The sequence below is a fragment of the Accipiter gentilis genome, chromosome 23, assembly GCF_929443795.1.
Source record: "Accipiter gentilis chromosome 23, bAccGen1.1, whole genome shotgun sequence".
NCBI classification, from domain to species: Eukaryota; Metazoa; Chordata; class Aves; order Accipitriformes; family Accipitridae; genus Astur; species Astur gentilis.
Genome location: NC_064902.1, coordinates 755,551 through 772,339, shown reverse-complemented (window position 1 = coordinate 772,339; position 16,789 = coordinate 755,551). Strand labels below are relative to the sequence as shown.

The window sequence follows — 16,789 nt, the reverse complement described above, 5'->3', positions numbered from 1 at the left end:
GGTTACCTGAAGGAGGCCTTTTGTTGTAGCAGCAGGAGCTGAAGTGATGCTTGCAGCTGAACCTGTTTTACAAGTTGAGAAAAAAAAAAATTCATGTCTAGAATGCTTTAGTATAATAAAAGACAACATGTTTATTGTGATAAACTGAAGTGTGATAAAGTGTAGCACTGAAGAATAATTTAAATAGCCAATCTCTGTAATACAGGATCTATAATGCAGGAGGCAATATCGAGGACAATATAAAATATCTGCGGGTAGGCACTCTCTTCAATCTACTGATCTGGGGAATTCAAATAATAATAGGAGCGTGGAATTTCATTAGTCAGTTGAAAATTTTTAAGTAGAAAACCTGAAGAAGAATGAAATCTGCATGGTACATTGGGCCTGCATTACTAAGGTGTTCTTGATGTCTCGACAAAGTAATTGCACTTGGCTATGCGTGCATACAAAATGCTGCAGCTGACCACAGGTGGACTGGTATTTCACACCTTTCATTTGACAGACACCGACACCAACAATTAAAAGTGCCTGAAATGAAGTTAAACACACATTGCTGGAAGTGGAAATTACAAGCTCAAAAGACAGCCACTCAGAAGCACGCAAGAAGCAAAATATCGGTGGCAGTAATCAAGACGCTATTATTTCATGACCCGGACACTGGTTTTGAAGTTAAACCAATAAAGGCAAGCTTTTCAGAAAGCTGCTTTCTTATGGCACATTGCACAGAGTGAACATAAGGAAAAAAATCTGTCACTTCATAGTTCTGAAATGGTGAAATACATCACTGCTTGATGGTATCTAAGATACATTAATTTTACTACAGAGTGCTACATTCCACTTGCACACTCTCTTCCTTTGTCTGTAGTGAGACAGATGAATGAAGGCGACCCAAAGTTTTCCCCTTTCACACTGACCTAGAAACAGTGGACAATCTATGTCCACCAGGACAAGAATGATCTACGTTGTCGCACAAACCCAGTAGCCAGCTTTGCCACAACAATCGCAAAAAAATATATATTATAAGCCCTCCCCAACCCCACCCAGGAGAGCAGGAGTAGTTTTGGGTTCCTCAGCCCTTAAAACTTCCCATGACTTGCAAGACAGGTAAATGAATCATAATAAATATCCAGCTTCTTACTATGGCTCCTACTACGTTATTATAGGAAGTGCTGTTGTATCTACAAGTACCGAAAAAAAAGTACTCTTTACTAGTTCTCTGTGGGACTTTCTTGAAAATCTTACCGGCTTCCCCCCAGGGGCTACCCTCAATCATGTTATTTTTGTCAACATGTTTTTATGAAACCCAGAAAATCCAATGGACTTTCTGTTTGGACTTTTAAGGGCACTGGAAATTTATTATTGGGAATGTAGCCTTCCAAGTGAATACTCTATACCTGTACCACAGACATGTATTATATATTTATGGTTTAAAATAAATCTGCCTGTGAGGCAGTTTCTTTCCAGGAAGCTTGACAGAACTGAGATGTTTAATATTATATTACAAATAGGATTGGCAATGCCTTGTGCTGGGTATTGCTCTGCAGTTAACCAGAAGGATGAGCAACAAGGGGATACCGGAGAAGAGGACCACACAGTAGTACAGATGCATCATTGCCATTCATCACTGAAAGGAGCATTACCTTTTCTGCTTGCTGACCCACCTCTTGCTTCTGAGGAATGAGCACTGATGCCGGTGACCTCCGACTTTTCAAACTTTTGGTAAAAAGAAAATAGAAAAAGAAGTTTAGTCTCGCGCACAAAGCAGAAAGGCAATGCATTCTCCTTCCCTCTCTCTCCCTCTCGCTATTGGGGAATATTAAACTATTTTATAGTGTCTGTGGAGGCGGCCTTCTAGCTTTTCCTTCAACTCCTACTTTTTTTTTCTGCCTTTGGAAGAAAAAAGCAGTGGCAGTGTCACAGAGGGAACTGCAGGCTAAGTTACTAGAAAACAGGCACTGAATTATATATATATCAGTTTGGGGTTTGCTCTGGTTTGCTTCTCCAGCCAGACCATATATTCTTCATCCGTATGTCTGTCTTCAGAAATTCTATGTGTCTCTTTTCTTATTGGGACAGATTTTAATAGGACAAATTCAAATCACTGGAGAGACATAACACCTTTCATAGAGAGAGAATTTTATCTGCTGTAGAAAGTAATTTATCATTATAAACAATATGCTTTAAAGCATTACTCAAGCGCAGCTGTCTCTCCTGTAACATACAGCATCTTTCAAGCAGTTGATACAGTTCATCCAGCTGACACTACTCGGAACAGCCTCCTCTTTGCTAGTGGGTATGTAATCATCTTCAGAAATGCTACTTTTCAAGTAGCACTGATCTTCTAGCAGAAAGGGCTGCAAATCTGTTGAATTTCATAAACTCAGGATTTTATCTGAAAGAATGCAACACAGGTGCACAGTCGAGACACCAAGTAAATAATGACCCAGACCACCTGCTCCAGCTTTCCTTAGATGCTTCCCAGTGAAGTCTTGCTCCGCCAAGTTCAGGGGAAGACAAAAGAAATCATTACTGGAAGCAGAGCAAGCTTCTACCCATGGAGTGTCTTCCCTTAGCTGCAGCACTTGAACAAAGCAAAGGGTCCTGAAGTGTTTATTTAATTCAGACTGACTTGGAAGGCAGGCATAATCACTGCCATTAATTTATATTAAAAAAACAAACAAACAACAGCTTTCCTATTGAAGCATGACTGTCTTCATCAGAACTTGAATGACTATACCCCTCGTGTTTTACATTCATAAACTACAAAAAACCATCATGTTTCTGCCTGCTTTAGAAACAGGACACAAGAGGAGGAGAATGAATTAAGATGATATACCACTTTTAAACCCGAAGGAAAAGTTTGGCTTTCACTAACAAGCATTTATGTAAAAGGAGTCAGAACGCATCTGACAGTAAAATTTTAAGAGAACCTTCTTGCTGGAAAGCAGCCAACAGCCAAAAGGCAATATACCCAGGAGCAGAAACATAACGATGTTCAGAGAAGCAAGAAATCTATACGTGTCCTACCACAGGCTCGTCGGGTCTGAGCTCTGCTTCGGTGCTGTGCTTAACAGCCGGATTTGGGGGTACGAAGGGCAGAGCTGTCGCGGGACTAACCGGTGTCGGGTAGGGCGAGACCTCGGGTGGGACGAGCGGCATTGACTGGGCCTCGGCAGCAGCTTTCGCCTCCTGGCCTCTCTCATGTTCTCTCACATCCAATGCTGATGCGGGAACCCGGTCTTCAGGAAAAGGTGGCAAGCTAAACTCAGCGTCGCCCTGTTCTAGTGGGACAGAGGTGTCGGGAGTTCCCGCCGAGGCAGAAGAAGTAGGAACGTACTCCTGGTAAAGCAAATTGCGCAGTTTCTCATCGAGGCTTTTTATGGTGTTGTCCACGAAGTCCACCCGGGGTGGCCCCTCGCCGTCGGACTCGGCGGTGCTGGGCTGCTGCTGCGGCAGCAGGCCGATCCCCACGCCGGCGCAGGCCGCGGGCTGCGCCTGGGGCAGCACGGCGTGCTGCTGGGCCGCCGCCGCCGGCACCTGCGTGGGGCTCTGGAGCTGAGGCCCAGCAAGGCCAAGAGGATCGGCCGCAGCGGCTGCGGGGAACGCCTGGCTCACGAAGGAGTGCTGCGCCGTGCCGGGCTGGCCGGCCTCCGGCAGGTGAGGGACCTGCGCTGCAGGCTGCCGCTCCAGCACGGCGGCGTCTGGGAGCGCGGGCGGCAGGCCAAGCTCCGCCGCCTTCGCGGCAGCCGCCGGTGCTGGCTTGGGCGGCCCAACGGTGCAACACGCTATCTCCACGTCGGGGACGCAGGCGCCCTCGTCGCCCTGTGGGTGCTGCGGCGCAGGGGCAGCGTCGGAAGGCTCCTCCGGCACAGCGGCACGGGGCGTGGGGGTGCCCGGCTGAGCAGGCATCGCTGCCTTCAGCGGAGAATACTCCGGCTGGCCGCCGTTGGCAGCCGCCTGCTCCAGGACGCTCAGAGCGGGTCCCGGCAGCGCCGGAGCCGGGAACTCCACCTGGCTCAGTACGCCTGCAGAAGGTGCCGCGGCAGGAACTTGTGCCAAAGCTGGAGAGGCTCCGACGGGGCTGTCGCATACACCCGCTTGCAGGGGAAGCTGCTGACCAGCTAAGGCGCCAGGCGGATCCGTCACCGCGGAGCTCACTTGCTGATCGTCCGACTGCTCCAGGTCTAGAAGGAACGCAAACATTGGGTTGAGTTTTTCAGGAGCCACACAGAACAAAGGAAGGTCACTGCAAAACCTTCTGGCTAGCTGCAGCGGCAACCACATCTAGCTGTAACACGTTAGTGCCGCTGGTCAGAAAACAACCGTTATACAAGCCAAATTAGAATCCAAAATTGCAGGTTGTGCAAAAATATTTCACCGAAAAGACACTGCTTATTAAAACATCAGCAACTAGAACTTCAGCTACCTTACAGTGTAAGGCAGAGTTAAAATACCGAGACTGTCCTGAAACTCAAATAAACATTCCTACTTTGGTTCTATACCAGGAACATACTTAAGATGCGTGACTTAACAAAATTCATCATTTTCTTCCTCCAACTAAATGAAGCGAAACAATCACAGCTAAGTCAGGCAAGAATAGAAGAGAGGTGACACAGTGGCTTCAGAGTAGAAAACATGTTCTATAAAGTTTGTAAATACCTGGCCCTTCAGACTGCTGTGTACTCTGAGGTACGGGTGGAGAAAATTCTGGTGCATCAGTAGTGGGGTTTTCCACAACAGGACATATAATAAACCACCTTTTTCCAGTATGCAAAACTAGAGATGAAAAGGAAATAAAAAGTAAACACAAAAGTTTCCATTCATTCCAGATCATCTCTCAAAACCTAGTCTTAATTTCCATGTTTAGAAAGAAAATTAGAACATCTGCAGTATTAGCCAAGCTTAAATCAATCTGATTCTCATCCCTTCTGGAAGGGAGGCAGTGATGCCTCCCGATTCTGCCGTGTATTTTAAGTTATTCAAAAATTTATTTTCAAGGGTTCAGACTTTTAGAGGGGTAATAGTTACATACATGAAAATTTTATTAACCGTACTGTGGACAGTTTTCTCACAATGAAAAAATTGTTAACTTTGTAAAGTTAATCCAGCTTAAATTTTTGTCCTGGTTTCAGCTGGGATAGAGTTAACTTTCTTTCCAGTAGCTTACCAGCTGGTATAGTGTTATGTCTTGGATTTAGTATGAGAAGAATGTTGATAACACACTGATGTTTTCAGTTGTTGCTAAGTAGTGTTTATACCAAGTCAAGGATTTTTCAGCTTCTGATGCCCAGCCAGCAAGAAGGCTGGAGGGGCACAAGGAGTTGGGAGGGGACACAGCCAGGGCAGCTGACCCAAACTGGCCAAAGGGGTATTCCATACCATGTGACGTCATGCCCAGTATATAAACTGAGGGGAAGTTGGCCGGCAGGGCGGATTGCTACTCGGGAACTAACTGGGCATCGGTCAGTGAGTGATGAGCAATTGTATTGTGCATCACTTGTTTTGTATATTCCAATCCTTTTTTTATTATTGTCGTTGTTATTATTGGTTTCTTCCTTTCTGTTCTACTAAACTGTTCTTACTTCAACCCACGAGTGTTACCTTTTTTTTTTCCCATGATTCTCTCCCCCATCCCACTGGGTGGGGGGAGTGAGTGAGCAGCTGTGTGGTGCTTAGTTACTGGCTGGGGTTAAACCACAAGAGTCTTCCAGTTACCTGCTGGGGTTAAACCCCGACACTCTTCCATGTTGGAAGTTTTCTAGCTAATATTTCCTTCCACATCTTATCTCAAAGCCTGGCACATGTAAATGGCAAACCAGAACTATAAGGACTCTGTAAGTTTCATTAGTAGAAATACAGTTGTTATGTTAAAAAAGGTGTACTGAGAAAATTCTATGATGTTTACAGGCCAAAAAAATAAACCAGATCTTTTGAGCAGAAAGTCTAGTTTGAAGGATTCCCAGTTTCTGCAGTTGTCAAAGAAGTTCTAAATTATCCTTCTTCCCCTGTCAGCATCGAGCAAATTCAAAGCGCCACATGCAGTAACAAGAATTTTGGAAACAGTGCTTCCTTCAGCAGAGGTTTCATTTTTCCCACCATCACACACTTATAGAGAGAATCAAGGCCAGTTGCCTTCCCATTCAGTTTGTCTGTAAAATTCATAAGACACGATTGTGTTCACAAGGCCAAGATCCCTCCCGTAATACCAAAGCAGCTGAAAACTTATGGCTTAGAAATTTCAGCTAAATTACCAACGTACACATAACCTTTTAGCTTTCTCTTGCAAACATAGTTATTGTTGTGAAAAAGAGTACGCTTGCCTGTACCTTCTTGACTTTTCCACCACTGATTATCAGCTTGTGTAACACAGGGCTTCCCTAAACATCCCCAGATGTTAGATTCATCCAGGTTAGCCCTGTGATCTTCCAGGTTGCTAACAGCAGGGACCACTGTTATATTTCTAGATTTATTTCCAAACACCAGTAACCAGTGGATTTCTTCCTGAATCTAGCAAGCTTCTGCATAAACTCATCACTGCCTTAAAACTTGAGATTAAGTTTGTATTCAAAGACACATTTACCGTTTTGTTGATAAACAGGTGTCTTCATTTGAGACTGCCGCTTCTCCTGTTAAAAAAAAACACAACAAAAAAATAGAAGAACAAACTTCCTCATATCAGTGCAAGAGGAGCATCAGTCCAAGGAACACTCATATCCTAAACCTTAATGGAGCAAAAGCATTATTTTTCTAGCTAAGAAACTTTTGGGTTTTTTAACACGGGATGTAAAACTAATTTACCGTAACTGGCTCTTAATATTTCTTACCTCGTTCATTTCCAGTCTATCAGTATCTTGCTGGGGACTCGTTCCCTGATCAGAACTTCGTTCTCCTTCTGTATCTTCACTGAGCATGTCTTCTGCTTTATCAATAATATCTTTCATTTGTTCAATAAATGTCTCTTTTTCACTCTGCAATATGAATTCATTCTCTACCTACAAGTCCACACCAAAATAAAGAGGAAAACAGTAATGTTTCGATTAATGCCTTGTTCCACAGCTACCAGAAAGCTCAGGGAACAAGCACATGCGAGACTAAGTTGGCTGAAGCAACTTGGTGCATTAGGAGACTGCAGGCAACTGCATCACCAAGTCTTACCATGTAGGTAGCAATTTCCTCTGGTGCATCACCATCCAAATCAAACTTAAAAGTCACCATTTTGTGATTGTGTGTTTCAAGCTGGCACTCCACCATCTTATCGCCCGTGTTACAAACCTGCAGGCAAAGATTAACAACAGTTATTTCTGGCAAAGCCAAAGGAATCCTGAAGTTACCCTCAAAGAGGTTGTACTTGCATTTAATATGGTCAGTTTTGGTCTGCTGGACTTCTCCTGGCGTGAACGAGCACGTGTAGATTTCTTATGTTTCTTCGAAGACTTTCCTTCCTGTTTTCCACTTCCTATTGCTCCTTCAAAGCTGTCACTCATCTCTTTACCCGAAGCAACATCTGGACTCATGTAGCTTTGCAATAGAAAGGAAGAAAAACCACAAAATAAAACCACCATCACACACGATGGAGTTATGCATAGGAAAGATACACAACAACGGAGACTGCAAAAAAAGCGCACATCTGCAGTCTTTTGGCCCAAACTGAGACAGTTACTGAAAGATGCTCAGTAAGTAAAGGGAATTACTCCAAGTCAGGCATGTACTCTGGCTACCACACCTACTAAGAAATGATCTGTTAACATTTCTGCCAATACCACAGGGGAAGTCCCATCACTCTTAATATAACACTACATCCCCCTAATCCCTTCACTTCAGGGATCTGTACAGTCCCTCCCTGAACTGCACAAGTTCCTGACTTTCTAAGGTCCAGTTCTCTCAACTCCTGCCTGTCTGCACTCACAGCAGAAGGTCTAAACAGGGTCAGTTTGTGTTTGTTGGAGATGAAGGAAAAGAATGAGAAGTCGGTACAGTATCCCATAAGAGCCTGCCTCTCCTCTCCCTGCAGTTGTCAAAGATCAGAAAGAAGGTTTTATGCCACAATATCCCAGATGACCAGCCAGCAACAGTGTATTATTTTTAGCAGCCAAAACAGAGGCTGCTGACAAGCTTATTGTAATATGGCATGTACAGAAAACGTCAACATGCAAGTAATTTGCAGGAAATTTTCAGAGGTTCATAAAAACCATGTCAGGAAGGAACCTTGTAAGCCCATCTGGCCTATTTATTACCCCAAGGTATGATCAGCTCTGTCTAAACCAGTCTTCACAGAAGTTTATGTAAGCTGATCTTACAAAGCTCCCAGGAGATTTCATAAGCTTCCTGGACAATTTACTCCTGTGTTCATTTAGCCACACAGGCATAAAAGAATTTAAGTCTAACTTATGGATCCCTTTCTTAAATTTAAGGCTTTTACTTCTTGTTCTGCACTACTTGCACAGAACAGCTTATTTCTACTCCCTTTGCAGCTACCTTGCATGTGTAACTCGTAAAGTGAACACGTTTTGCACACAGGCTATACTCTAGATCAAATTTTGCTGCAACTGCCAGCCATTTGATTTGCATGCCATTACCCTCCACTCTACTAAACCACAACCCAGCTCCAGCGCTGAGTTACCTATAGATCTCCCCCTACGACTACAAGATGGGTGCTGACACAGGCTTGCCGTGCTGCTGCAGTCACGTCAGCTTTTCAAACACAATTGTGGAACAGGCAAATTAGAATTCAAAAGATGACTGAAAATTTGGTGTGCCTTTCTACAACAGACTAGATAGACAAAATGACTTCAATAACTTATTTATAGCCAGAACTAACCTATGGTCACAAAAAATTACACATATCTACCTTATCCATACCCAACCACTGAAAAATCTGGCTTACTGCTGGGGCTGAAGCAGGAGCTGTAGCATGGGAGCAGCAGATGCCCGGGGAGGGCAGTCCTGCCCCTGAAGCAGCAGCCGCTGCCCCCGGTCAGCCCCTCTCCAGCCCAGCAGTGAGCCTTCCTCTCCAGGACTCCTCCTCACTGCTTCCACCAAACCTTGCTGCTTCCCCTTCTCCTTCTGAGTACAGAAACAGGCAGAAAAGGGCTGGCAAAAACTGAAACTTGCTTCTGTTTCTGAGGAGTGCTGAGCTGGCTCTGGGAGTTATTTATCGTTACTTCCGTCGCTAGCATGGCTAGGCTCAAGTGTGAGCTCGTGTACTGCAAAACCACAGAACAGGCTTTTGGTTGCGTGTTCTGACACTTGTTGTAATGATACCTTTGACTGGCTCAACACACAACTCTCACTGATACACCGTTCCCCATAATGTACTGGGGAAAGATGATTACAGAAGGTGATACAGGCATACCCTTGTTATTCCCAAAGAGGGAATAAACTATATACCCAGTTATACTAGTGTAGCATGTCTTCATACAAATTCAACAGCGTCAAAACCAGGGACTGTACCGCTTCAGTTACCTCAAAGAGCGAGGTTACACGCTGAAATGAAAGCTGTTGTACATACAGCAAGGCTAGGATGCAGCATCCAAACTGAAGAATTAAAAGAGTTGGGGGACCCAAAATAGGCACACTGCGCACAGAACGTTTGCAGCTTTCTCCCTAGACGTGCACCCTTTCATCTTCACCGGGTCAGCTCCTGCTACTCTTCTCTCAGGCAAGGCAAAGGCCAGGCATTTGGCCCAGCGTTGTAAAGAGAGAGAGGAAAAACAGCCTCCAGAAAGAAAACATTTCTTATGCCAAAGAGATTATAATGATACCTTTCACAGCTCTGTGACAGAGTTTGAAGTTTGTCCTGTATTGCCTGCTCCTAAAATGTAAGAAAAAGTCATTTAAGTAAATGCATTTTATTGGCAGATGAAAAACACCTTTAAGAAAGGTTTTGCTGCTGAGACACCAGTAAACCTAAACCATTCTGTTCAACCAGTTCTTGGAATTCGATAAAAAATGTCCCATTTTACTCTCCCGACATTACTTCTGTCCAAAGCATCAGTATCTGTGCACAACCACTTTTTAAGACAGAGCCACTATCTGCTGGTTCCCTTCTGCTGTCTCTAAAGCAGGGGAGGTGGCGAAAGAAACAAAACAGTTCTCACCGCAACGGAAAAACTTGATTGCAGGACAAATCCACATCAGCACCTACCTAATTTTATTTATGAATGGATATAAAGTATAAGCTATTTTGCTTCATTGCTTGGTTTAGTTTCTTGAAATATCTTAAGTATTTTCATTCTATTTGGTTTATTGTAAAAATTTCTGGGGAACTTACAAATAAAAGATGAAAATTCATCATCTAAAACCACCACCCTCACACCATGTCCTCTTGCTCTCTACACAATAGAAATTTTCCCTATAATCTTCCCTCTTCCCTGGTTGCAATGCTAGGACAGACATTGACAGTGTGACTTTCACATCGGGTAGACCTGTTTTCACAGAATTTGTGATGATAGTGCTACCGGCCCTACTGTAACAAACTTACTATATATGTACACAGACACACACCCCTGTGCATGTACATAACCATATATGTATGTACACACACACCCCAAATATATTAATAAATATATATAATTTTATATATATTTATAGATATATTTACAACCATATGTCTATAAAAACATTCTATAGACACAAAGCTAGAAACAAGCCCCTTGACTGTCATCACTACATCTTAATACCAAAGCAGTTGGTAGACTGGAGTAAAAAGCTTAGCGGTTAACCAGTCAACCCCACTCGCTGCTTATAATGCCACACATATGCCATGCCAAGCGTGACTGCAGTTTCAAAAAAACTGCAAAATTAATGAACAGTGAGAACACAGACATAATGTATCTAAAATTTAGTAATGCACTTGATCAAGTGCCTTACAAAATCTCATTTGCCTGATCAATTCAGATTGGTTTGGATGTGAGTACTGCCACACATTTAAACAAAAGAGAAAAGGTAAAAACATTAGGGCAGAGTGGCAACAAAATGCAGTGTTTCAAATATATACAGCTATGAAACTCCTCTTACACCCAAGAAAACCTTAGCAATATATGTCATAAAATCAGCATGGGGAGCACATTGATGAATTTGACTATCCTATGATACTGGATTGATCCTCAAATTGAAAGAGAGAAGGGAGTTAACTTATGGATGGAATATGAGAATGAAGTTAGCAAAACAGTGGTTAAATGTTCCTAGGGAAATGATGAAGTGATAGGACAGACGTGCCTCAGTGGGCTTGGATTTCTCAGGTAATATAGGATAACTTGTAGCTCCCATATCACACTGCACAGTAACAAAAAGGTTTATTCCTATTTTGAGAATCTCTAATGGGATGGACCCTACATTGAAGGCTGTAGCTTTGGCATCAGCATTGAACCTGACATGAGCTGTGCATACAGAAAAGGCAGCTGGAGAAGAAATACCCTGAGTAAGGGATACGCCTGACCCAGTCAGGCTTTACGTGGGGATTCTGCAAGTGAAGCACTATAGACAGGTTCTACCATTTCTGCTATACCTAACCCACAGGATACAGAAATTCACCAGGAAACATTCTGCATCACAGCATGAATATTTATTTGACAAGAATTAGGCTGCCATTAGAAGGACCAGCAAAAGGGGGAACTAGAATCTAGTTTTAGTGTTAGCAGCATCCTTACTGAACACGTTCTGGAAGAGGAGTTAAGCTGTACCTCTAATGAAATTCGTAGACTGCACTGCGCAGTCAAGGCATGTGACAAGTGCATGAAAGCATGGATAAAAACAGAAGAGATTTAGTTTGAAAAGATGGACACTTACTTTGGGGAGGAAAGGTAGCTCAGAACAGAGAGCCTCAAGAGGAGCAATTCTGAAAGCAGAATTGCTGAGGGACATTTCCATTCAGAAGTGGCAAACAAATCAGGCTTATTTACTGAAATCTAGTACAAATGCCAAAACCTTTGTTTTGCTTTGCGTATGGATATCTGTTGAAGAGAGGGAAATGTTCTGTGACATTCTGTCAAGACTGAAGGTTACACAATTATGGGAGTGGAAAGAAAAGTCAAAACAGCAGACAGGAGGAGCTGACAGTTTGATAAAGCAAAACAATAAAATGTATCTTGCTTATATGACCACTGAAAGTTGGGAATGCCTACGAATATTTGAAGAAACAAAATTCCCAGGGCTAGACTAGAATTCAGGCAATGCAGGAGGATACAACACTAAACGAAATGGGAATAAGGCTCAAACTGAGGAGCACGAAGAGCTTTTACATAGTGAAGAATCAGATTATGAAGCAGTTTCTTAAGGCAAATGATGACTGGTTGCGCAAGTGCTTGAGACATTTAAAACAAGACTGGACAAAACATGGATGAAACTCTACAGAACAGCTTCTTACCTCTTACCCCCCTCCCCCCCCGACTTAAAAGAAAGTAATTTCTATCTCTCTGTTTGTGCTCAGCTACGGACAAAGAGGTACTTAGTCCTGCTGCCTCATTCCTTCAGGGAGACGTTTCACAAGGTACAACATGCAGTTCCCAGCTTCATTTGAAATAGCCCATTATTTGCTGACCCAGCGTCGCCAGCATCTTGGACAAGCGGCTCTATGTGGTGAGAGGGGATAATCTCCCTTGTGAAATAAGCCCACTATTTCACCAAGAAGTAAGAAAGAAGGTTAAGGTGAGGCTGGCGAGTTACTTCAGAGGAAACGTCTCTACCTCTTGAGATGTCTCTGTGACTGCCTGGACAGCTGAGCAGGGGGCTGGGAGCTGCTGACCCAGCGGCTGGGAAAGATCGGGCTGAAGCTGCAGCACAGCAGAAGGCTGAAGAGGCAGACCGTGATCTATGGGGACAGGCGGACTCGCGGTAGCAAGGCTGCCATGAATCTGTGAAATGCCTTCTGGAGCGACGCGGGGAGGCAACAGTTCAGGCTGCAACTGCAAAGGCGGTGACATGACTATTGAAGGTTGCACAGGCAGCACGGGCACCTGGGCTCCAGCTTCCAAAGCATACTGAGTGTGTCCAGTAATCTGCTGTAACACAACAGACAGCTATTAAAACAAATCTCTGCTTAGGGTGCTTGTGACTTACATGACAAGGTACTAAAGCCACCAGAGTTCACAGAGAAAGGATTATAATTCTGCAGTGAGACTATTTGTGTGGTCTCTGCTTGGAAAGTTTACTTAATGAGTTTAAACTTGCTTTGAAACAACCAAATAAAAAAATATAAGGGTTCTTCCTATATAATTATGACAACATGCTTATTGCTTAGGCACTATTTAGTTTGTAGAAACAAAGACATATTCTGCCAAGAAATTAAAATCTTCGATTATGAATTCATTGTCCTGAATAATTTACTTTGTCTTCAACAAGCCTACCACAATGTCCATGCAGAGAAAAATATACTCTACCCATAATCTAAATCGGGAGTTTTAAAAAAATCCTCTAGATATGTAGAATCGGTAGCTGGTATAGACCACACAATTATCTCTTTTTTACTGAATACATACCAGTGTCTTACGGAACATGTTGTTTTCTGTTTAGTTTAAACATTTAAGACACAGTTTAACTCGACATGCTAAGCACCAAGGCCCCAATCCTGCAAACGCTTCCTTGTGTTACACGCACAGGGGAAGTTTCATCTATCTCAGTGGATTTCTCCAGTGCATTAAAATAACTCCTGCGCGTAAGCGCTTTGTGGGTGGGAACTGGACCGATGCAATTAGATGCCAACTACCTTAGAAACTATGTTGTTATTCTGCATAACAGTTCTTTTGAGTTGTACATTTAAGAACAGAACATTCTCCTTTTAGGTACATTATGTATTTTTCCAAGAGGACTGAGTTTGTAGGAAGAGGAAAAAGAAAAGAAAGGAAAATATGGAAGAAAAAAGGCTTTTTAGTACCAGGTATAACTCTGCCTAATTTTTACTTTTTTTTTTGAAGTATCACCACCTAGAGATTTAAACTATTTGGAGAATATATTAAAAAAAAAAATAATCAAGACTCAGACAATAACTAGGCCACACAATTTTGTTACTGCATGCTCTCTGCAGATTCTGGATATGATCTGAAATTAATATTCCAGGTTCTAATGTGGATAAAAATAAGGACGCGATGTGCTTTCCAACACATAACGGTTACAAGACTGCCTAAGTGGAGATTGTTAGAATAGCCACTGTGGTGTACGTTGCAGAAGAGCAGCAAATTTATTTTTTTTTTTTAAAAAAATCTTATATAACTAGAAAAATTCACAAAATGTTTCAATATCTAATTTACCTGGGCAAAACTGAACTCAAGAGGTGCTAAACATCACCTGCCAAAACCGCACAGCACTGGAAAACCTTTATTTACAGAAATACCTCTCCATTGAACGTACTTTAAAACGCAGAACAACGTATTTTTGACTATTCCTCTGCACTTGTCCATCTCGTTTGTAATAGCTATTTTTTTATCCTAAAAATATTACTATGCAATTCTTCCACACCTATTTGAGAGATAATGACTGTGTCAGGGCAGTTTGGGAATATCATCAGTTCTCCAGTTTTGGTGTTTGCCATGCTTGCTGTGCGTAACAAGCCTGTTGCAATTCCCTCTAAAGCCACTGAAAACACTATAGCTAATGAGCTCAGCGGTAGCTGTCTCGGGCTCCATGTTGCCTACATTTTCACAAACTGTATTTCTGTAGCAGAAATACGGCTGAAGAGAGAAATTTAAAAATGATGTACTGCTTTGAAGATGCCATGATATGGCAGGTTGAAATGGGATGTTATGAATTTTAATCAATATGTTACGGCAAAGTGATATAGTAGAACACAGATTGTCAAGAAAGCCATTATTAACAGATTTAGCGCGCTCTCCTGCTTGGGTCAGGATGCATTTCATGTTGTCATATCACAGATGTGGCAAATACTTCTAGTATTTACAGACTCTGTCAACAAGTCCTGAACCAGTTCTCTTGTAAATACCACTAATATTGGAAGCTCCATTGTATGCTTCATTTCTTTTAAGGGGGAAAGGGTCTGCAGCTAGAATCCATTCTTGTCTGATAGACCTCTTCCACACAGTTTTCTGGAGTTGTTATCTAACGGCCATTTCCCTTTACCGTTTTAAGGCAGTTCTACATCAAAACAACTCTATCACTCCTACCAGCTCACCCATATTTTGCCACAGCGTACAACAGCCTACGCGTCGTGCGCAGCCTGGCGTGAAGGCACCAGCGAGGCTGGGTGGCTGCCGGCTCTCCTGCCGCAGCGGAATGACAGCTCACGCTTCCTTCGTATCTGAGACGGGAGAAGGGGGAATTCAAGAAGCGCTCTCGTAGGCTTGCTTACCAAAGCCCCTTAGCTTATTCCCTATATCCTTGATATCCACCTGTCCCTGGATTAAGACCTCACCCACTCCACCTGACCTCACAGCTCCAGCAACCACCTCCAGGACCAAGGACAAGAAGTTAACAAAACGGCCTAAGAGCAAGGTCAAGAAAACCTCCCCGCTGTCTGTCTACACTGGAGCGAGCCCCGGGAACGCCTGCGTTCGGAAACCACCCTCCGGTCCAGCAGCGACCGGCCCCGCGCCCGGTGGATTGATTACCTGGTGGCCAGCCCCAGGCGCAGCCAGAGTCTGTTCTGGAGGATGAATTACGCTTGGCTGAAGCGACTGAGGAGGAGGAGGAGGAGGCTGCTGTGGCTGGGACACTGCTTGCGTGCTCTGCGCGTGGTGGGGAGAGGGCGCTTCGCTCTGAATGATCTGCTGGAAGGTGGTCTGGTACATCTGCTGCTGGGGGAGCTGGGGCACCCCGTGGTGCGGTGGCAGCGCTGGCACTCCCGGCGGAGCCACGGCAAGCAGCGGTATCGTGGCAGCCGACATATTTGGCACTATCGTTTGGCAGGGCAAGACCAAAGAAGCCACGGTGGTATGAGGAAGATTGACTGCCTGCATGGGGAGGGCAGGGGAGTTTGGTGCCATAGGCAGAGTGGGGTTCATGGGGAGGCTGGGTAAAATCACAGCTGGAGCAAAATACTGAGAAGGGGCAGGTATGGGGGGCACGTTTGCAGCAGGCATATCAGAGAGGTTTGGAGGAAGGCTGTCAAGTCCTGCCAAAGGAGTAATTGCAGGAATGACAGGAAACTGAGGAATCTGAAAAAAATATAATATCACATAAATTGCAAGTGCTTTCACTGATGGTACAAAGTAGTTTCATTTGCCATACAAGTACGTAGAAATCACCTGCGCCATGATGATAATTATGTCTGTTTGTTAATCACTTCCATTCATTTCCTGAGGTTTATAAACAGTAATAAACTCTGATTTATGCTTAAATCATTAGTAAAAGAGAAAAAAATTTCCTTTCAGGGGGACGTCTTTATACCTTAGAAGCTTACGACTATTGCTAACACTAGCTTGAAGCCCTCAAGCAACATACTAATTAAAAGTTGCTTTCATTTTAACAGAAATGAAAAGGAATCAGACCAGGCAAAATGCAAAACCCTGTCATGCAAAATTTGGTAAGACAATTTAAAGCCCTTGTCTCTAAACAGGCTGGCTGCAACCCAGGCAGCACAGAAGATCCCATAAAAGGGTTTTTACAATCAAAACTCCCAGTGACATAGCAGACCGTAACTACCCTGTCATCGCAGAAGCAGCTTGCTTCTTCCCTCCAGCACAAGCTGCTTCACATTACAGTGGCTGTCACCAGCAAACATGCTAACAGCACCAACAAACCCTTCCAGGCCAAGGAAAGGGTCCGTCTCTGGTACTGAAAACAGAAACAGGGCTGAGAGCTAGAGAGGGGGGCGGGAGGGGGGTGGGGAAAGTGGTGAAGT

General features: G+C 43.6%; 1 protein-coding gene across 16 annotated transcripts in view; it reads right to left on the bottom strand.

The window, feature by feature from the left end:
• WNK2 (WNK lysine deficient protein kinase 2) overlaps positions 1-16,789 on the bottom strand; it is a 117,335-nt gene that overhangs the window by 30,106 nt on the left and 70,440 nt on the right. For 7 of the 16 annotated variants that reach the window (XM_049826274.1, XM_049826276.1, XM_049826262.1 and 4 more), the window contains exons 12-22: positions 15,558-16,103; positions 12,684-12,998; positions 9,762-9,811; positions 7,353-7,518; positions 7,156-7,272; positions 6,825-6,992; positions 6,581-6,626; positions 4,660-4,776; positions 3,028-4,184; positions 1,641-1,713; positions 7-62 (exon numbers count right to left, since the gene is read on the bottom strand). In XM_049826274.1, coding sequence (XP_049682231.1) covers positions 7-62; positions 1,641-1,713; positions 3,028-4,184; positions 4,660-4,776; positions 6,581-6,626; positions 6,825-6,992; positions 7,156-7,272; positions 7,353-7,518; positions 9,762-9,811; positions 12,684-12,998; positions 15,558-16,103 — 2,811 coding nt within the window. The remainder of the gene's footprint in view (positions 1-6; positions 63-1,640; positions 1,714-3,027; positions 4,185-4,659; positions 4,777-6,580; positions 6,627-6,824; positions 6,993-7,155; positions 7,273-7,352; positions 7,519-9,761; positions 9,812-12,683; positions 12,999-15,557; positions 16,104-16,789) is intronic. The other 9 variants (XM_049826266.1, XM_049826267.1, XM_049826265.1 and 6 more) reach the window with 8 other exon arrangements.